This window comes from Eptatretus burgeri, chromosome 18 (assembly GCF_056783735.1).
Source record: "Eptatretus burgeri isolate ZD-2024b chromosome 18, Ebu_testis_v1, whole genome shotgun sequence".
In the NCBI taxonomy this organism is placed as follows: Eukaryota; Metazoa; Chordata; class Myxini; order Myxiniformes; family Myxinidae; genus Eptatretus; species Eptatretus burgeri.
This window is the reverse complement of record NC_140978.1, coordinates 1,009,926-1,033,249: the sequence shown is the minus strand read 5'-3', so window position 1 is coordinate 1,033,249 and position 23,324 is coordinate 1,009,926. Positions and strand designations below refer to the sequence as shown.

The 23,324-nt window shown below is 38.7% G+C and overlaps 1 protein-coding gene across 4 annotated transcripts in view; it reads left to right on the top strand.

The window, feature by feature from the left end:
- The window catches only part of LOC147008455 (phosphoinositide 3-kinase adapter protein 1-like), a 128,160-nt gene that overhangs the window by 75,756 nt on the left and 29,080 nt on the right, over positions 1-23,324 (top strand). For all 4 annotated transcript variants that reach the window (XM_085864011.1, XM_085864010.1, XM_085864008.1 and 1 more), the window contains exons 9-11: positions 774-827; positions 3,104-3,418; positions 5,359-5,546. In XM_085864011.1, the coding sequence (XP_085720137.1) occupies positions 774-827; positions 3,104-3,418; positions 5,359-5,546 (557 nt within the window). The remainder of the gene's footprint in view (positions 1-773; positions 828-3,103; positions 3,419-5,358; positions 5,547-23,324) is intronic.

Sequence of the window (23,324 nt, the reverse complement as noted above, 5' to 3'; positions counted from 1 at the left end):
TTGGCACGAACTTCGCTGAGATTCTCCTTAAGCCCAAATCCTCAGTCACAATGGAATGAACGGATCCAATGCTGACGCCCGCCTCGTCTGCAAGTTCTCTGATCGTGATTCGTCGATCCTGCATCAGCAGGGTCCTCACTTGGTCAATGACGATCTCATTTCGGGATGTTGAGGGCCTACCAGAACGTGCTTCACTTTCCACTGATGTGCGACCATCTTTGAAGTGGTTGTACCACTCTTTTATCTGTGTGGTGCCCATTGCTTCGTTCCCGAAGGCCTGTTGAATCTTGCGGATCGTTTCCACTTTGGAATCACCAAGCTTTACACAAAATTTGATGCAGTAGCGTTGTTCAAGTTACTCCGTCATTTTGTCAAAAACAAAAATCCGACGGCACTCATTTACACTTCCTCACTCATCGGCGGTCTGTCGGCGACTGACAGCTTCTGCAGGCGGGAAAATATTCATGCATACGGATTAGGATTGCCTACATACGTGCACCAAACCACGCCTCCCTAGCTTCATTTGTTTACGCTCGAAAAATTAAGGTTGGATACTTTTTGAACACACCTCGTGTTCATGTGTATATATATATATATATATATATATATATATATATATATATATATATATATATATATATATATATATATATATATATATATATATATACATACATACATATACCCCCCCCCCCCCAAACACACACACACACACACACACACGCACACACTTAAAGAAGACTAACTTGGGGTGTTACTTTTTTTTCTTTTAGATGTACAGACCAATGTGGCATCTTGTGAGAACGACATGCGGAAATATTTTGAAGGTGAATCTTTATGCTTCAATGAAGAAATGCTGCATGCTGTCATTTATAATGTAGATCTGCAGATGTCTGTCTATGTACAGAGGAAAATGTAAAAACAATGAAAGAATGACAAAGTTTGTACCCCTTTTTCTTTCTTTCAAGAACAACATGACAGATTACTATCACCATCCAAAATATAGTGCAGTATGTATGGAAACTGTTTCTGACATGTGAACCGATTTATATATCTATTTTATAAGGAAAGAGTACGTGTTAAAATTTATCGGTAAATATGAGAATAGACCTATTATGTTTTTTTTAAACCCCTTCTTACTCCTCCCTGAGCCTTTCCCATCACCTTGCCCAACAATAATTGAACTTTGAGTACAGCATCCCATTTAAGTGAAACAGCTATCAGGACCTCATTTGACATGATAATGCATCGTACTTTTTCTTCATGTCAAGTATCCAATCTCGAAAAGGATATCATCAGTAATGAGATCTTTTTGGTAAATAAGATTACAAAATATTACACTCCTGAGAGGAAAATCCTTTGCTGGAGAGACTTTAGACAGAAATTACTGCTTGAACTGCCTATCTGTCCCCACTCATCCCCTCCAAAATGCACACATTCATCCAGAAACCCAGACCTTGTTGTTCTTCCCAGGTATAAAGTTTTGTTGGAGATTTTGTCCTGCTTTACGCTCATTTTTGGAATCACCTCCTTGAATCTCTACTCTTATCAACTCATCTCCAGTCTTTCAAAACAGCAGCTCATCATTCCCAAATGTCCTCTCATATACATAACCTATGAACTTTTCACTCTCACTAATCCAACACCTCTCTTGTTTACCAGCAACTTCCTTATTAATCCCCCACCAGTTTTATCGGAGAACACTATAGGTTTGCTCTCTGTCTGTCTGTCCAGACTTTTGTTTGTCTGTCCGTCCGTCTCGCCCATCGTTTTTCAGATTTTTTTTTCCCCATACCCTTTTGACATGTTCAACTGAAACTTGGTGCATGGCCTTATTTTGATAAGTTACAGAACAAGTTTGAGTTTCAGGGCAATTCGTCAATTTTCTTTACAGACTTATGCCCTTTTTGGACTTAGAAAATATCACATCCGTAGAGGACATGTATTGCAAAGCAATTCTTGCTCTTGCTGTCATTGTTTCTCTCCTTGCCCTCTTTGTTGGTCCATGACCTTTCTGCTCTTGCGAAAGTGCCTGCATCCTTTGTCCACCCACTTTCCTCAATCCTACTCTCATTGTTATTTGCCTTCCACCCTCTGTTATTTGAGCTCCTCTCCAAACCTCAATACCTGTGGAAAAAGTTAATAATGATCAGTTTTTTAACGGATATTTAGGATCATAGAAGAGCTGAACATGTCAGGTTTGAGAAGTCGACTAACTAACGATGGAGCAGGGGGGAAAGGAGGTAGACGAGGGATGGTCAATTGGGCAAGAAACAAAGAAATAGGAAGCACAGCAAGTAAGAACATACACACAGGACAAGGGAATACATGGGGACATGGATACAAAGAAGGAAAAACTGACAAAATGGAAAAATTTAGAAAACAGGTTGAGAGCAAGTTGCAAATAAGTGAGAATGGGAAAAAAAATCCGACATAGGAATAGGGGGTTTCATGAGATTGCCATGCCTCACCATTTTGAAAGATTAGAGGGAAGAATATGATGAACAAATATTGTTTTACAACATCTTTAATATTAACTAAGCAATCTTTGCTATTTTGTTTTAATCCCTTGTTAATAGACTTTATGATTATCCCTTGGCATTGTAAGTTTTTTTTTACATCTGTCTCTTGGTTCATTTCTATTACTTTCCCTTGTCGTCATCGCCTCTCTGTTCAATATTTGCCAATTGGTGGTTCTCTGAATTACAACTACAAGTATCACAAATTCAATAAATGTTGTACACCATGTTTGCCATCTGCATCGTCGCAAAATGCTCATCCATCATTATAATTGTTGTGCAAATTGCAATTCAGCATTCTTTGCAATTGAAAATATTTTTATTTCCTTGGAGCAAATCACAGAGAATCATTGCACATTGAAAAGCAACATGATTATCGGTCGGTTGTTATATTTCCTGTTATAATTACATGTTTGATATATTTATTAAATGCTCAGTTGTTCCATTAACTCAGTTACCTACAGATCATTGCCTTATTAAGTCAGCTGTAGATGTTATAAGTTAACACGTGTGTGTCATCTTTTGTCGTCTTAATTCAGATGATAATAAAAGTAATATCCCAAAGGAATCTTCTGTGATTACAGATGAAGAAGAAAATCCATACATTATTCCAGTCAGTGATGTTCTTTCTCCTGAAGAAAAAACTGAACATACAGCGGGGATTGAAGCCAAAGAAGAAGTGCAAGAAGTGCAAGAAGTGCAAGAAGTGGAAGAAGAAAAAGAGCACAATACAAAGCCAGTAATATTTGAATATGAATTTCAGCAACATTGTGAAGACACAAACAATGAAATTTACGATACCATCGAAGGATGTGTCATTCCGACCACAGAGGCTTTGCCACCCTCCACTCCTGATTTTCAGTTCAAGCCTCAGATCACAAAACAAACACCAATCACAGGTAAGTTAATGAAAGATATCATTGGAACATGAAATAATATTAAAGTGAAACAGAAAACTGGGAATTGGTTGAACCAATCATTATTTAATTTCCCACTTATCATGGACTTCAGTGGCACAAATAATGCAACGTAAAGCAGTGAATGTAAGTTGTAGCAAATTTCCATGAGAGAATCTAAGTCTTTACCACAATTGGCCAAAATATATTTGTAATCTCACTTGCACATTTCACGGCTAATCGATGAAAACACATAGCTGCCTCCAAATAAATCATACTGCAGGTTGTTTCAAACGTAACAGTGCACTGAACGAAATACTTATGTTTCATGTGTTTGTTGATGTTAAAATTTAGAAATCGCCAACATGGAGAGACGACTTGCAATTTTCGTCTGTACACGTGGAATGGTGCAAGTGGGTATTAAGCACGAATCCTTATTGGAGAGATAGGGCATATTGAGGGTGGGGAAACTGCCAATTCAGAGAACAAATCCTCTTGCTCTCAGAGGGCGCCGGTATTAATTGTGAGTTGCAAACTGGTGGTTGGTACTTCGGGTGTGCACGGAAAGCTTTCAGGTGGTTAAACAAAATTATACTCCCGAATGATAAACATGTTTTAATGTCAACATTGTAAGAGAATGCAACAAGGTATGACGAACATCGTGAATATTCACTTGCCAAAAATAAATATTTTATACCCCCCGGCAGTGGTATCAGCTAGTATTACATACAGGTCAAAATATAATATCCCATAAACATCATCGAAGTAGGGGAATTACTGATGGGTTCATGCCTCGTTATTGGAAAATTCACTCAAAGTTGTATTTGCTGCTTCATGGTGCATTGTTTTTTTCACTTATCTATCTATAATTCCAGCAATTTCTGTGTGTGTGTGTGTGTGTGTGTGTGTGTGTGTGTGTGTGTGTGTGTGTGTGTGTGTGTGTGTGTGTGTCTGTCTGTGACCGCTGTTTCTCGACAACCACTGGTCCGATCTCATTGAAACTATGGCCAATCATTTACCAGCCGATGACAAGACACATTGCTGCGTAGGTATGGCCGATGGGGAAGAGATTCTCACCCGCGTTCCCCATTACGGGTTACAATGTACAGACTTCCGGACAGTGATGACTTACTGTATTCTAATAATTTCTCGATTTATTAGGCGCATTTCTAGATAAACACAATGCCCCAATCCAGCCGCCGTTTACAAGAGCGAAGGAACGGCTTGTGTGGTTGTTTGAAAGTTTTTTTTTTTTTGCACGTATGGCCACGCACGTACTTTTTTTTTTTCGTTTTTTTTCTCTTCTCTTCTCTTTGTGTTTTTTCTTGCGATGACATTGTGAAAAGGCAAAATATGTTAGCGCTAATTGAATAATTGGCCATTAAAACTAAATTGCGAATAATCGTAACTGTGATATGCGAACTTGCGGACAGTGAGGACTTAACTTCCGGACTTCCGGATAGTGACGACTTACTGTATTCTTTCTCGATTTATTCTTGATTTTCTTAAACACAATGCCCCAATCCAGTGGTCGTTTACGATAGCGAAGGAACGAGGCTGCGCGTCATGCACGCACGGTTTGAAAGTTTTTATTTTTTATTTTTTTTCACGTACGGCCACGCACGTACGGGCACACATGTACGGGCATGTAGTAGTATAGGGAAATAGAGTAAAAAATATATAATCATGATCATGTCTTGTCGTCCTTCATAGATTAATTTTTTTATCCTGTTCATTTCATTTTAATATTGGCCTTGTCATTGCATTCAAACCTGGTCGTTTAAGTATAGTTTATATACCAATAAGACACCCAAGGCCATCACCTAATATGAGCAAATACGGCAGTGTTTTATCCATGTTTTTGAAGCCATGGCACAGAGTTTTATTGACATTATCACATATAATTGACATACTTTGTTACATGGCTTCATATGCACATACAGATGTCAAGCCACAATGGCAGGTGGATGATGTTTATGGGAGTCTAGTAATGACGCCAGGACAGGAACAACTCATTCACTTGCAGGAGCAGGTGAAGTTGAAGAATTTGACAATTGATGAAGCATTGTCCAGTTTTAAAGCATGGCAGAATGAACAAATTAAGAAAGGCGACTCCTTCCGAAGCCAGAAGGTGTGTAATTTCTCAGCTGCTTTATTTTATGCATTATAGAGGTAGAAGGCAATTATTTATTTTAGAATGTGGAGTCTTTTAATGAAGTTCATCGTTTATAAACTTACACCACCTGAGTAAAAGTAGATGCTGTGCACATATTGCAGCACTCCTATGCTTGAAATTAACCCTCCCAGCCTGCATGTTCTGCGAAGCAGTCTGTGAGTAAGGTTGTGCACTACATTTTGACACTCAGTTGCAATAAAGGTGACCCAGAATAAAGAGGTAACTCACCTTAAATGTAAGATGGTAAGCGGTTAGAGGACAGAGGTTGCTGATTTTTATTTTCCTCACATTGGGTTATCTAAAGTTAATCATAAGTAATGTCCTTAGCTAATGGTACACAATAGGTTACACCATTATTGCAAATGGAAATGCAGGCAAAATTATTGACATATCCAGCCATAAGATCCTTTAGATGTGGAATGGAGGAGGGGCGAGGGGACAAGTAGATGATAAATGTTGCTTCTGGGACGCCCATTCAAATGAATGGGGAAAAAGGGAAAAACTATGTAACGAAACCCCCAAAAGCTCAAAATGGGAGACTCACTTCCTCCCTCTCCCATACAAGCAAATGAAAAATTGAGTCTTACTGATTAAAGCACTTCTTCCCCCCAACATAATCATAGTCCTTTCATATTTTCATTATACTCGAAGAGCAAACTAACGAATATTTTTTTCATGTTCTACTTTAGGGGATAACTTCATTTTCTTATAACATTCATTTCCATCCAGTATATTCACAAGGAATAACTTGGTTCTTGGTTTAAGTATCTTTGTTCAGCAGAGATGAAATGATAAATTTCTCTTAATGCTCTTGTTTGACCACCTCCTGAGCCACATATCCTTTTGAGATGGTAGGGAATTGTTTTTCCATTGTTCAATTGATAACCATCAAAGTTTTCAGTCCATTCAAGGATATTAATTTTTTTCTTGACACCTCGAACTTATTTGTATTTTAAATTTATCCGCTTATTTGTTTTATCTACTTTTACCCTGGTTATTTTTTCAACAAGACTTATTTGATATTTCTCACATTCATTATGTTTCCCATTTAAATAATAACGCTGATTACATCTCCACTCTTTGGTTTGATTATTGCTTGGTTCTATCATTTATAAATCAGCAAAAAAAATGGAGGTAGCCTGTTAAAATGCCCAAACCAACATCTTAACACTGAAATATCTTTACACTTATACTTATAACCAAAAGGGAGACGATTGATTCCATTCGCTAAAATATATCTTTTATCATCACAAGCTCCTAATGCTTTCTTATTTACCTCTTCTGTATATAATTGATGTTTGTAACTTCTTATTGTATTCATTTTTCTATACTCTTCCTTCTTTAAGGTTAAACAGTTGTAATAATGTTTAAAGTTTATTGTTTCCTTGATTATATTTTTATTTATTCCCTTTAGCTTCTTATCACACCCTTCATTATTATTGTCATCAATATACTTATGAGCATAAGACTTTGATCTCAATACTATAAATTCACTCATTGCCTTCCCACCCAATTCATCTTTAAACTTACCAATAACCTTTTTATTCTTTGATGAAAACAACACATCACCTGACGAATAATTCCTTGTATCATATATATATCAACATTTTCAATCATATTCTCATATACATCACTTGTCTTAATTTCTAATATAAAACTATCTGAATCCATATATAACAATGACATATTATCCTTATACTTTGGTTTTAAATTAGTATAGTAATCGTCATACCTCAACTACTTTGACAAGTCAAGAATTGATGTTCCTATATATATATATATATATATATATATATATATATATATATATATATATATATATATATATATATATATATATATATATATATATATATATATATGTTAATCCATTTCACTCTCTTTTTTCAAATGAATAGCCAAAAAGTTTCCTGAAAACACCTCTGCTCACTTAAAACTTGGTCTATTAATTAACTTTGAAGCCTGTTTCCAAGATGTTGCAAGTCTTTTGTTTTGTCTCTTCCGAACATTTTCCATAATCTTTCCAAATACAGCATTATTCATTGATTTATAAAAGTCCTTCGCAAAATCTGTTTTTGCTTCTGTTCTCCTTTTTATATTAAAATCAATATACTTCTTTAACTAATGACTTTGTTTAAATTTCAAAATCCTATGAATTTTCCTAAAGGCCCAGTCACACCTTGACGTTTTAGCCAACGTATGCCGATTTTTGAATTTTTTTTCTAAAACGCTGGCACACGTTGAATACGTTATGGGTAAGTTTTGATAACATTGAGAGCACGCTGATAAACACTGCCATACGTCGTTGTACGCTGGCTTTAAGCGTTGTACTTTTTGGTTGTCCTCAAATTTTTTCATGCTTGAAATTTCACGACGTATGCCGGCGTATGACTCACACGTTCCGCTATGCTGGCCACAAGTTGTATGCACGGTCTGCGATCGTTGACAGACGTCAACACATGCTACTTGTAAGTTAATCATAAGTTGAGACACGCCGAGGTAATGTTTAGCGTACCCGAAACTTATTTCTAACCTATGATTAACGTGTTGTTGGCACGTTACGCGATCGTTGCCACACATCGACAGACGTTACTTTTAAGTTACTCATAGGCTGAAAGACGTCGGTATAATGGATCGTCCTTGCGTCAGCGTCCACGGCCACGGCCAGGACACTTATTTGCAGCATTCTTCAAACTTTTCTTCGGCATGACGAGGATGTTCACACTTCGATGTCTAGCTTGGCTATGATTCCAATTGTCCATCGGCAGCGTCTATTTAAAATAGTCGAGTTTGAGCGTTTTAACACGTTCAGAAGAAACGCTTCAAATTCCAAAACCCCAGCGTCAAAAAACAAAGGCGAGTGACAGCAATTTAAATCATTCACTGTAAACAATGAAAATAGCTGAGTGGTACCGTTTAAAAGTCGTTGAGTGTAAAAAAAATCGAATTGTTGAGCGCAAGCGTATACTTTCAATAGTGGGGTTTGAGCGATTTAGCACGTTCAATAGAAACGATTAAAATTTCCGAGCGCCAGCGTCAAAAAACAAAGGCGAGTGACAGCAATTTAAATCATTCATTGTAAACAATGAAAATAGCTGAGTGGTACCGTTTAAAAGTCGTTGAGTGTAAAAAAATCCAATTGTTGAGTGCAAGCGTCTACTTTCAATAGTGGAGATGCAGCCATTTAAATCGTTGAGTGGCAGCCTATGAATAGCAAACCCTACGTCACCGGCAAAGATAAACTGCCGCACGATATGGATAAGTTAGGCTATCGTTGGGCATAGTTTGTGAACGCCGGCTTCACGATAATTATTCGTTGGTATATCGTATCTATAAGTAATCAAAGCACTCTATGCACATTATTAGTTCATTGTGCATTTGTCCAACCCGTTATGAATAGACCTAAATCGTAAAAACAAGCTATAGCTCATTGTTGAAAAAGCCCCATAAAAAATTAGCCGCGAAGAACTTCGAACAAGGAAGAACACAAGGACGAAGAACACAAGGACGATCCATCATAATCCACACCCTCCCCCTCACACTCACCTACTACTGCCAACATGAACAAACTACTACTAATACTAATACTAATACTGATACTGATACTGTAACTGCTGACATGGACATCGACTCAAAAAGACTCGAAAACACTGTTGGGTTCCCTTTTTATGAACACCATTTTTATATACCTATTCCCAAAACCGCTAGGAACACGTCTTTATATGGCAGTTGTAAGCTAGAAACAGGTTCATTTTTTTTTTGTCGACCGGAAGACGTCATTGGAATACGTCTACAAACGTCGATGTGTGTTGGGACTACATAAAGAATTGGTTCAAAGCACGTCAAACATAAGTTAGAAATAAGTTTCGCGTAAAAAAGACATTACCGCGACGTGTTTCGACTTACGAGTAGCTTATAAGTAGCCTTTGTGGACATGTGTAAGCGTCCACATATCGTGTGTAAAACTTATCCCCATCGCATGCGGAACGTTTGTCATACGCCGAGTACGTCGTAAAATTTTGAACATGTTTAAAATTTCTTGACGTACTCTACTTACTATGACGTATGATAGCATACTTTAGCATTCTACTCACGTATACCAAACTTACTCATACCGTATTTGACGTGCCCCAACGTTTTAGACACATTTTTCTTAGGTCGGCATACGCTGGCAAGATCGCCAAGGTGTGACCGCGATGTTGTCACTTCCATTTCTACGACAGTTATGATTCGAATCGTTGTGCGTCAGCCTTTTAATAGGCTACGTCACGACATCGTCGGCGATGCGTGCAACGCGCTATGCCTAAGTTAGACTATCGTTGGGCATCGGTTGTGTAGGCCGACAACAGGTTCAGCATTCGTTGGTATAAGTTATCTATAACACAACGAAACGTTCTGTGTCTGTTACCAATGCGTTATACATAAGACCAAGTCGCTATAAATACGTCCGAATCTTTAAAAAAAAAACATCAAAAGTTCAACGTAAGCCAGCGTTTTACATACATTTTAATACGTTGCCATCGCTGGCTAAAACGTCAAAGTGTGACCGGGCCTTAACCCTCAACCTAGCAGATAAATATGCCTCAAGTTCCTTTGATGCAAGACATAACTTTCTTTATCATTTAATGTATTCAGTAGTTTTTCTTTAGATTTACCTTTTATATTAAATGACTGTTGGTAATTACTTATCCATTCTTTTCTTTGACTTTCTCATCACGGGCATAGGGTAGGTCTTTCTGTTTATTATGAAGTTCTTCTGGATATTTCAAATCAACCTCAAAATAATATCCAACTTCAGCTTCATCCAATTATTTTTGAGAGGAGATAACAATATCTTGTAAAACTTTTTCATAATGTTTTTCTTTAACCCATTTCAGTTTTCCGTAAGGTAAAAATTTAGACATAGCCCACCCATACAAATTGTTAGCATCATAATACATCAGGTAAGTGATATCCGCATTCTTATTATAATCGGGAAGATATTTGTTATTTGCTTTAGCATATCTCTTGGAACATACTTGAGATATTCCTCCTCTTTTAGCCTTCTTTATCATTAAAAGCATATCTATATCACTGATTAATTCCAAATCCTGTTTAATCATTTTTAACATGGCACTCCAAGCCAAACCCGGGGTTGTGTAAAAGTGAGCGTGGTCTAATCCATAAGAATTTTTATTATGACAGACTATTCTAAAAGTCTCAAACACATCAGTCAATTATAATATATCAGTTTTAGGATACAAATCATGATATTTTCCAAGAGTCTTTATATTAAACTACTCCCAAACCTTTTTAGCTTGTGTTTAATCTCAATCGGAAATATGAGTTTTATTCAACTTGCTTTCGAAACTTTCCCTTGAAGGAAGTTGTGTTTCTTTAAACTTCTCAAATGAATCCATATAATCATACAGATATATTCCCTTTTGGGATAAGAGATCAATCTCTTCTTGATTTGAGAAATGTGATTTAAGATTTGGTAAGTTTTTAATATTTGATGCTATGTTAGATAATGAATGTGTCAAGAAATCTGATATGGGTTATGGGGGATGTATGAATTGTTTTTGTGAATGATACATATTTTTGATCTGTGTTCGGAATGGCAGAAATAATTCCAGATGTCTTTGAAAGTTCATTTATAAATAGATTTGTGTCATAATGAGCGTTGTTGTAAAGAAAGACAGGAATAAAGTTTGGGTCTTGTAATTAAATTACAATGGGAATGAACTGGACCTCTATATTTACCAGTAACATGACAATGATCCCTAACTTTGACCTCTCACTCAATTTACTCCTCACAAATATGGCAGATACTGTTCTTCCTAAATTCCTTTTTCTCTCCCTTTGTTAATGACATTGGTTTATAGGTTTTAACCATTATTTCTCTTTGTCTTGTACAGTCTTTTTCCAATCGTCTTGCAAACTCCTCTGAAGCATCTTCTTCTCTATAAATTTCTAACTTGTATTTATCACCAACAGATGATTTGATATAATAACAGAAACCACAAGGAGTACTTATGTTTTTGATATTTATTTGGATTTGGAGAAACAGTATCTATCTTTTCAAGGATACCTTCAAAATCAGAATATATCACAAATGGATGTTTGTGAGATTTGTTGTAATCCTTGAATGATATCTTCTTTCCTACTTTTGGTATATTAATTATGGTTGATTTATGATTACAACAGTATTTTGATTGTTTATTTAATTGTTTTTTCGTTTGAAAGAAGTTGAGACATCTTTCAGAGATATGTTTTATTTGTTCTATTGAATACTTGCGAGGTGATTACTCTTGATAAATTTTTGATATAAGCGTGTTCGTGATATAAGATGATATAAGATATATCATCTGTTGGTGATATATCAATGCGTGTTTCATCATTGTTATAGTTACTTGAAATTTTTAATATATGAACTTTGTTTGTATCCGTTAATCCATATATACTAACAGATAGATTATTCATTTTCTCAAATTTAGGAATATCTCTCAATGACATTGTAAACTTTAAATCTTTAACATTTAGCGTATTCTCATATTTCTTATAATGTTCAACCCTTTCATGATTCCATTGTGGAGGATGTCAGTGAGCAAGAACAGAGCATAGAAAACATTTATTATCTTTGTTTTGAATATTAACAACCGCTTTCTTAAGTTTTATCTCTTTTGGTAAATCAATACAAGAGGATCTGATTTTAAGATGTGTATATCTAAAAAGATTATTTTTGTAATAGCAAATCCACTACCTCTACAGTGTTATCAACATCTTGTTCTTGTCTCTGGAGTTTATCGTAAACATCACATCTTACAAAATCTTGAAATGATGTGATAAAATGAGGGTTTGTCCTCATATAGGGAGTAGTTTCATCACCTTCTCTTACCATATTTAATTTTTCTCCGATATAAAACTAAAAAGTTTTCACTTCACTCAATGTGTTTTTAATTAGTTTCAATACTTTGTTTAACCATATCAACAGCCTCAATGTTTGAAGGTGGTCCAGGGTCTTCAAAACAAAACAATCTTATTTTTATATGTCCTTTAAATGCCCCATCAGTGTTTTCAATAGAGAATTTAGTAGCCCCTTCCCTTTCTTCATTCTTCTGTGTTTGCGTGATTGAAGGTGTCGACTAAAATTTTTAAAAAGAATATCAATATCACATATATCACAATGTTTTGTTTGTTGTTCGAATGGAGATATTTGTCTGATAAGATTGAATGTGTGTTTGTTGGTTTAAAGGTGTTTTTTTATAACATTTATATTCATGATTACAAACATCGCAGGACGTTGTATTCATCATATTTATTAAGTAAAACTTTACTTAAACTAAAATTTTCTTGATGAAAATCCCATTTAGTTTATCGGTGAATTTGTGCTTAAAACCATTTTATCCACCAACTTTTTTTTACTTCATAAATACAATGTATCAAGACACAAAAGACAAGTTTCAATCAATCTCTACATTTGTAAAATATACTGAGAAATATGTCGAGGATGTAAAATTGAATAAACATAAATATAACAACGATTGGATAAAAACAATTATGGTGAATAATATGAGTTCTTCAAATTCCTTCAGTGGAAGGGCTTTTAGTATATCTGGAAGAACATCAATTAAAGTAGCTCTAACAAAAGTTTCTCCTTTCCTTCTGGCAATATATTCAAAACTAGAAAAAAGCAATGAAAGAAGAAAAAGTATCAAAAAAGAAAAACATTATGGATGAAGCTTTAGAAAGAAAAGATAAGACCATCTGCAATATGCAAGGATAAATTTGTATCTTTTTCAACAACCCTAAAGATGTAAATCTTCATGAAATAAAGGATGTTAATATATCAGGTGAAATGACATTTCATTCAGTGGTAGTTAAGGACCATTTTAAAATTACCATTAATATAAAAAATGTAGTAGTTGAATCTGTTAATGAAAAAAACGTATATAGATATAGATGGTAATGTTTTATCTAGAAATTAAATACGAGTCATTATTCAACTGAAGATTTTGAAGATCATGAGAGTGATGAGAGTATCTCTGTTGGAACAGAAGACAGTTATGACACTGAGAGTTTATGTTCAAACGATAGTTATGAAAGCAGTTTTATAGATGATTGTGAAAGCACCAATGAAAGTGCTGAAGATGATACCGAAGATTAATTTTGTTTGAAGTAAAGTTTTACTTTATAAATATGGATAGTATACTAGATCTTGAGCCTCTTGAATTCCCTGATTCTCCATATGACAAATTTGGGAATTGTCCTGCATGGGTTTAAACAGTCAGAAGCCCATAAACAATGTATATTCTGTGATTATCTTCTAATTAATGAAAATATAATATATAAAAAAGAACATAACTGTTTCAAAATTACATCAAAAATGAATTACTTTACAAGATTAACAAGAGAAATGAATGTTAAGTACGAGGGTGATAATACACCTTTTCTTACAAGAGAAGAGACCGAACAAATGACGGTAATGTTTCATGGATTGATGATTTATATTACCAACGATTGTCATTTTCAGGGAAATATCAACACAAGATATTGTAAGATTAAAACAATGGATTATCTTCAAATTAAACCTGAACTTAGGATAAAACATAGAATTTCTAAAAAAACTAATAAAAAATTAAACAACCTGTTTTCCAAATATATAAATGAGTGATTTTTTGGGGAAAATAAGATAAACCTTAACAACCATAAAAAATCTTCCAAATTCATTAAGATGTCTCATAGTTGGTTCAAGTGGATGTAGAAAAACCTGCCTGCTTTTAAAGATGCTCCTTACTCCCAACTTTTTTAGATTATGATAATTTGTTGGTGTGTGCGCAATGGTGGACGTTATTCGATCTGTGAACCCCAAACACAAAATACTCAACTACATAATCAAGGCTTAACGTGTGTGTGTGTGTGTGTGTGTGTGTGTGTGTGTGTGTGTGTGTGTGTGTGTGTGTGTGTGTGTGTGTGTGTGTGTGTGTGTGTGTGTGTATGTGAGAGAGAGTGAGTGATAATATAACAGGGAGCATAATCAACCTTAACCCTTACATAAACCTAAAACCCTGACCCAACCCCAACCCAGCATAACCCACCCGAGCCCTCATTTTCAAAATCCCAACCCAGCCCTAGCCCACCCTAACCCAACCCTAACCCAAACCCAACCCTAACCCACACATTCAAAATCCCAACCCAACCCTAACCCTCACATTCAAATCCCAACCCAACCCAACCCTAACCCACCGTAACTCTCACATTCAAAAACCCAACCCAAACCCAACCCTAACCCACCCTAACCCTCACATTTAAAATCCCAACCCAACCCAAACCCACCCGAACCCAACATAATATTTTTTTAAATACGTATTTCAACAATATATATTTTTTTTATGTTTCTTTTTCTTTTCTTCCAATTCTGCCTTTTAAGGCTTTCAGGTTTGATGAAGTAGAAATGGGGAGTAAGAACTTTCCAGCACTTTCTTCCCAGAACTTTCTTGAGATTGCTCTCATCAAGCACCATCCAACAAAGAACCAGATCGATAGGTTTAGATCTCCAAGAGTCTTCTTGGTAGAAATCACATTTCAAGTCTCCAAAATAAACCCAACTTTCCAAGTCTCCAAGGTATAACCACATTCCTGTTGAGTCTCCAAGATATTATCACATTGTGAGTTATCAAGCCAGAACCCACATTTGAAGTCTCCAAAATAAAACCAACTTACAAAGTCTCCAAGGGATAACTCATTTCATGTTTTTTTTTCAAAATTTGTGAGTCTCCAAGGTAGGTTCAATATTTAGAACCATCTTGGCAGAACCCTTTTCCCCGAGTCTCCAAGGTAGTTATTCAAACCATCAAGGCAGAACTCATTTACTGATTTTTCCAAAATTTGTGAGGTCTCCGAGGTCGGTTTCATATTTATAACCACCAAGGAGAACTCATTTACTGATTTAAAAAAAAAACTTGTGAGTCTCCGAGGTAAAACTTATATTCTGGCTCATCAAGGTGTAACTTGTACAGTGGGTATTGTATTGATAACTCACAATGAGTACCATCGATGTAAAACTCTTTTTCAGGATTTTGCAGTCTCCAACGTATAACTCTTTGGCTGGGTCATCAAGGTAGAGTTCGTTCAGTGGGTCTTGGTCACTCACAAGGTCTTCAACCAAACCAACAATTTCACCCCAAGTTGTGGCAAAAGCAGTATTTTCATTTTGCATCTCAGATTCAATTTCCTATGAGAGAAAATAACAATGTATTCATTTCATGCAAGATTATAATATGTATAAATTAATCTGTAAATATTCAAAGAAAATCTTACCTCAATCGATAAGAGGTTTTAATCCAATTCATGAACTTGAAGGTTTAGTTCCATACAAGTAGTAGAACTCCAAGGAACTCCAAAGTCATCCAACTCAAGCCCAGCACAGCAGTCCATTCTCAGTAAAAGTAAAAATATGTTTAAATTCAGTCTGGATTTCAAGCCTTGATATAAGAATGACTGGTTGGTGTGGTTTCCTTTGGAAATTCCCTGGGCAAGCCTTGTGAGTCAGAGCTTAACTGGAAATGATGTAAGTGAGTGGACCTCACAAAAGTGGGTGGGGCTTGGAAAAGTGGGTGGGGCTTATAAAGGGGGTGTGATTTATGAAAAAGTGTGTGGGGTTTGTGGAAAGTGGGTGTGGCTTGTGGGAACTGGGCGTGGCTTATGAAAAGGGGGGTAGGGCTTGTGGAAAGTGGACGTGGCTTAGGAAAAAAGTGGGCGTGGTTTATGAAAAATAATGTGTGGCTCAGGAGGTGGTCAGACAAGAGCATTAAGAGAAGTTTATCATTTCGTCTCTGCACACACACACACACACACACACACACACACACACACACACACACACACACACACACACACACACACACACACACACACACACACACACACACACACACACACACACACACACGCATTTAAAGGCCATTTTCCCCGCTAAAGCAGGGGTTAGCCTTGCGGGCCCCATGACAATCTTCTCCACTTTACCCTGTTTTTTGCATCTCCCCTTCTTAATCCCTTTGCCCACATTTCCTCTTCCACCACATCTAGCCAAGTTTTTCTCGGTCTTCCCCGTCCTCTACTTCCGACTACACTCATTTCCAACACTCCTCTCACCCAGTCACTTTCATCCTTCCTCAACACATGACCCAACCATCTCAACCTGTTTCTCTTCACAACCTCCATCACAGACTCTATTCCCATCATCTTCCGCAAGTCATCATTTGTCTTCCTCTCTCTCAACGATACTCCACACATCCACCGAACCATTCGCATTTCCACCCTTTCCGCCTTTGTTGCTGCTCCATATTCAGTACCCATGTCTCACTCCCATAAATCATCGTACTCCTCACACATGTAGCATACACCTTTCCCTTCAGCTTCAACGACACTTCCCTCTTCGTCAGCACGCCACTCAGTTCCCGAAACTTCTTCCATGCACATCTCACTCTAGCAACCGTCGAAGAGTCTGATCCACCTTCTCCATTCAGCATGTCTCCGAGATAGCAAAATGTTTTCAACCCTTCCAGCTTCACACCAACTCCAAGATCCAACTCAACAATTCCTTCATCTGCTGCTCCCTCGATGCACACCTTACACTTGAATGTAGCTGCCTCACTGGTTAATGACCCTCTCACCCCACTACATCTTCAATGAACCCATTCAGCACACATTGTACACTGAATGGAGTTCACTCCGACACCCTTCCTGCACACAGCACACGGCCACTTCCCAGTCCTTTCCACCTCACCACATGCTTTACCACTTGCCATCACCTTCGTCTTTCCGATATTCACCTTCAAACCTTTTGCCTCCATACATTCCTTCCACTTGTTCATCTTCTCCTTCAGTCCATCCATACTCTCTGCAATCAACACCAGATCATCTGCATATAGCAGCTCCCACGGTAAACCCTCCTTTACCCTCCGAGCCAGCACCTCCATCACAACTACAAATAGAAGTGGACTTAGTACCGACCCCTGGTGCACTCCCACCCTCACCTCAAACTCACCACTGTTCCCGTCCTTCATCCTTACAGCTATGCGTGCTCTCTCGTACATGGCCATCACTACTCTGATCAACCATTCCTCCACTCCTAACTTCCTCAATGCCCATGCCATTACTTCGCGTGGAACCCTATCAAATGCTTTCTCCAGATCAACAAACCCAAAAATCAACTTCTTCCTCTTCTCCATGTACTTCTCCTGCAACTGCCTTACAATAAAAATTGCATCTGTCGTTCCTCTTCCTGGCATAAATCCAAACTGCATTTCGTCAATCTTTACCTTCTTCCTTATCCTCTTCTCCAACACCTTTTCCAATACCTTCATTCCATGCTCCAATAACTTTATTGCTCGATAGGAGCCACAGTCCAGAGGGTCACCTTTCCCCTTGTACAGAAGGACGAGGGTACTCAGTTCCCAATCCACTGGAATGCGGCTTTTTTTCACCACCAGATTACAGATCTCTGTCATTCTCTTCACACCCCAACTTCCCGCTGCCTTCAACATATCTCCCACAACTCCCGTCGGCCCTCCTGCTTTTCTACTCTTCATTGCTCTTATAGCTTCCTCAACATCCTTCTCAGTTATCTTCTCTGCTGGTCCTAAAACCGGGTTACTCTCGATGTTGCTATCCCATTCATTTTCTACATTCAACAGCCTTTCCATATATCTCTTCCATCTTCCTTTAATTCCATCTGAGTCCGCAGCAATTTTTCCCACTTCATCCTTCAAGCAACTCACCCCCGTCACATCAAATCTCTCTCTCTCTCTCTCTTTCTTTCTCTCTCTCTCTCTCTCTCTCTCTCTCTCTCTCTCTCTCTCTCTCTCTCTCTCTCTCTCTCTCTCTCTCTCTCTCTCTCTCTCTCTCTCTCTCTCTCTCTCTCTCTCTCTCTCTCTCTCTCTCTCTCTCTCTCTCTCTCTCTCTCTCTCTCTCTCTCTCTCTCTCTCTCTCTCTCTCTCTCTCTCTCTCTCTCTCTCTCTCTCTCTCTCTCTCTCTCTCTCTCTCTCTCTCTCTCTCTCTCTCTCTCTCTCTCTCTCTCTCTCTCTCTCTCTCTCTCTCTCTCTCTCTCTCTCTCTCTCTCTCTCTCTCTCTCTCTCTCTCTCTCTCTCTCTCTCTCTCTCTCTCTCTCTCTCTCTCTCTCTCTCTCTCTCTCCTTTGCAATCCTGAATACCGCTCTCTTACCGTTCTCCGAACATTTTCCTATGGGCTTCCTGCGTCTTTGCAACCTCTTTCTTTGCAGCCTTCTTGGCTTCCTTATAACTTTCATGTGCTGCCTCTTCTTCCACCGTATCCTTTGCCTTTTGCCATTACTTGAACTTCTTCCTCTTCTCTTCAATCGTCTTTCCAACTTCATCACCCCACCACCATGTTTCCGAGTGCCTCGGTGGTCCTTTTGTCCATCCACATACCTCACCAACGGCTCCCAATAGACTATCTTTCATTGACATCCAACCACTTTCAAGCTCAACCACATCATCTTCAACCATACTCAGCCTCTCTCTTAATGCTTCCTTCACTGTCGCCTCTTTCAACCTCCACACCTTCATCCTCGGTTGGTACTTCACCCGCCGAATTCTCCGCGCACCTTTCACCCTTATATCGCAGACAACCAGGTGGTGCTGCGAAACAGTCTCCTCCCCTGGGATCACCTTTGTGTCCCGGAGGTTTCCCCTATCTCGCTGACGCACCATCAGGTAGTCAATGGTTGTCGTCGACCCACCTGACGTGTATGTAATAAGCTTATTATCCGCTTTCTGGAATTGAGTATTACAGATCAACAAATCAGCTCCATCAGCAAACTCCAAGATCCTTTCACCTTCTCCATTTCTCACACCATATCCATAACCCCCATGGACTCCCTAAAAACCGTCTGGACTCCTTCCCACATGTCCATTCCCACACACCATCATCAACCTTTCACTCACTCTAGTCACACTCACTACACTGTCTACAAACTCCTCAGAAAACATGACACCAACACCATGCACGCCTTCCGGGCACCCTTGCCACATAAACTTGTACTTCTGCCCCTGCCTTCCCTTCACCATTCTCACACCACTTCCCTTCCACCGTGTCTCCTGCACACAACATATGTCCACTCTTCTTCTGACCAATGTTTCAACCACTTCTCCAGATCTCCCTGTCATTGTCCCTACATTCCATGTACCAAACCTCAGAAACCGATCTCCACGTGGGGCATCAGACGATTGGTCATCATAAATGGAAAAATTTCCTCCCTTGCTTCGATCGGGTTCCCCACCTTGAGTTTTAACGAGAGGGGGTGAGGACCCCCACGGGGTACTTTGGCCTGTACCCTGCCCATCAGTTGTACTCATCATGGTTTCCTTTTGAGGCAATGTTTTTATGGCCGGATGCCCTTCCTGATGCCAACCCTTTTAGTCGCCTTTTACGACACGCAGGGATACGGTGTACCTATTCTGACCGGGGTACACACCGGAATAACATCTGAATAAAACACACCGGAATAATCATCTCTGCTCAACAAAGATATTTAAACCAAGAACCAAGTTTCAAGTTATTCTTTGTGAAAATACTGGATGGAAATGAATGTTATAAGAAAATTAAGTTATTCCCTAAATAGTCCAGGAGCAAGGACCTGAAAAAAATGAAATCGTTCAACACCCCTTACAGAAAAGGTTTGACTTGTTAGAGTGGTAGAATAGACCCTATAGAACACCTCCAGGTAGTATGTGGTTTCAAATTTTGGTATCATTAAAATTCTACAGGCCATTATACATACCAAGGGTACTTACCAAGAGGGTCACTGTGGGCTCGCAATATTTAGGGGGAGGGGTAACGTAAACGTGAATATCTTTGTCGAGACTCAACCAATTTTCAATATTGAGTTATCATTGGCTTCCTATTATAATTCTCTATCAGAGTATGTACAGTTATTTGAAAATGGCCTTTGCCATGGCATCACCAAAGCTAAAATATCACACTAATTCAAACTTTCTGATATTTTTAATTGTGTTCTCATATGAAGGTGAACGTTGTTTCTCAATTACTACTGGTATAGTGGTATGTATACATTTTGGAAATCAAATGCTTAAGAAAGTATTGTTCTGCAGAAATTCATATACATACAGAGGCACGCATAAAGAAAACTGCAACTGTTATTTTTAGCGTTCGTCTTTTACTAGTGTATAGCAACACGTAAGCACATACATCAGAGCCGAGCATAATAGTTGTCTTTGGCAACCCGGAAGTACATTAGTGAAAGCCGAGTATAATAGTTGTCTCTGGCAGCACGGAAGCTACTCATTCATCATAGTGGATGATAATAGTTATCATGGTCGACACTGGGAGCTGTGCATGACAACACAGAAGCATATTAGTGAGAGCGAATCATAATAGTTGTGCATGGTTGCACGGAAGCGCATTAGTCAGAGCGGTTTGTAATATTTGTGTCTGGCAACAAGGAATCACATTCGCCATGGAAGCATGAAGATGTCATCTGTTGTAATTTTTAGTCAGCGTCTTCTTCACCACTGGATTCAAAGATTGTTACTGGATTTTCACAAGTTTCTTCAGCCATACATGCACATGCTTCTGTGCATGGCATGTGGTTGGTTCTGCATGTGCAGTCGGCTCGGCGACATAGAGACTTCTTGCAGTGACAGACAGTCAGCTCTGGAAGACTCCGTGGTGCTGGATCTTTGGTCATGAGCACAGACTGCAGGGCCCCATCCTGAATTTTCCAGCAATGTCCAGCTGCTGGTGGAAGGCTCTGTGTCGGCTCCAATGCTCTCTTCCATACATAGACCTGGTAATTTCCTCGCTTCATATGTTGCTGTAAGCTGTCGAATGTCGGGGGGAGATTTTCATTTAATTGTCCCTTTTGACAGAACTGCCAGTATCTCACATTGTTCACTTTACTCCCAGCCCCCTTGGTTGTTGAGTACATTGCAATATGAAGGCTTCACATGCTTCTGAAGTGCTGTTGCTGAGCTCGGGTTCTTCTCCAAGCTGTCCCAGACTGGTCTGATGCTCTTTACTGTCAAGTAAGACATTGAAACCCTTTTTCTTGCCGAGTCCTGAGAGTGCACTGTTTGAATCGCACCCAGTGAGTGCGTGGAAGCTGAGTAAAGCATTACACAGCTAAAGTCCTAGTTTGTGTGCCAAGCTGTGGATAGGAATATACCGAGCTTTATCCTTGATTCCAGTCCGAAACCACAGCTCCCAACACTGGAGTTTTCTGTAGTGTGTGGTGCAGAGGACAGCCACATCTGTTTCAGGTGATTAAATCACAATCCTGTTGTGATAATGAGAGGCATGTTTTGCAGGTAGCAATATTTGTGTGTCTGCCTCTTCATGATCTGACTTGAGGGGAACCAGTTCTTCGCAGTGCCCTCTGATGACTAGCACAGACTTCTGCGGGTTCTTGAAACCACCACCGATGACTAGGTGTTGACCATCAAGCAGAGTGTCTACCCCATGTGGCACCATGTGTCTGCCAAGAAGGCACACAAGTTGACTTTGTTTTCTACATTTCCAATGTATTTGATCCACTGCTTTGGAATAGGAGTGGCTGGCCCTTGGATTGTCACCTCTAAGGGTGCAGATGTTCCTCGTTTCTCTCGCTCCCCAACTTTGATTGAGAGGCTGGAGTACCGGTCGAAGACAACATCAACCCGCTGACAACCATTCCGACGTAGAGGGGCAGTAACCAGGCTGTAATACTTGAATGCCATTTCACCGAAGTTTGCAGCACCAGCGGACTTTGTCATCTGTACCAGCGCCATTGCATCGACGATGTGGGCCGTAGACATCTGGCTGGTTGTGACTTGTGGCAGTTTTGGATGGACATCTACCTTCTTCTCTAACTCAGCAATGAGTATGCTCTTGTTGGTCTTCCTCAAGCTGGGGAAGACCATTATCCAGTGCCATTATCCCTGGCCCATGGTAATGGGCCAGGGATAATGGCACTGTTGATAACTCGTAGCTGAGGAGTTCTCTCAGATTGATGTCCCTTGACTTTCCTGTGATCAGAAGGCGGCCAAAGAGTTCACGGTCAGCACTAAAAGTGATAACTTTCTCATCAGTCAGCTTCACTGTTTTCTTTTTGCTTAGTGTGGCAAATGTTTTGATCTTCAGGTTTGGCAAGGAATCCCAAAATGTCACTTCATTGGTATTCCGTCTCTGTTCAATAGAGAAGTTTGACTTGACAACTTAGTATGCTCTAAAAGATGCCTAAAATATAAAAAAGCTCATAATATTTGATTTGTTTGTGATTTTTACCTCTTGTGGTTGTACAGTTGAATGAATATCGACATTTCTGTACATATTCTGAAAGAGAATTATAATACGAAGCCAATGATACCTCAATATTGAAAATTGGTTGAGTCTCGACAAAGATATTCACGTTTACGTTTCCCCTCCCCCTAAATTTTGCTCACCCACAGTGACCCTCTTGGTAAGTACCCTTGGTATGTATAATGGCCTGTATAATTTTAATGATACCACAATTTGAAACCACATACTACCTGGAGGTGTTCTACAGGGTCTATTCTACCACCCTGTCAAGTCAAACCTTTTCTGTAGGGGGGTGTTGAACGAATTTCCTTATTTGGCCTCATATGAGACATGGCTGCTGGACTAAAAGTAGATCATGAAAAAATATTCGTTGGTTTGCTCTTTGAGTATAATGAAAATATGACAGGACTGTGATATGTTTGGGCAAAGAAGTGC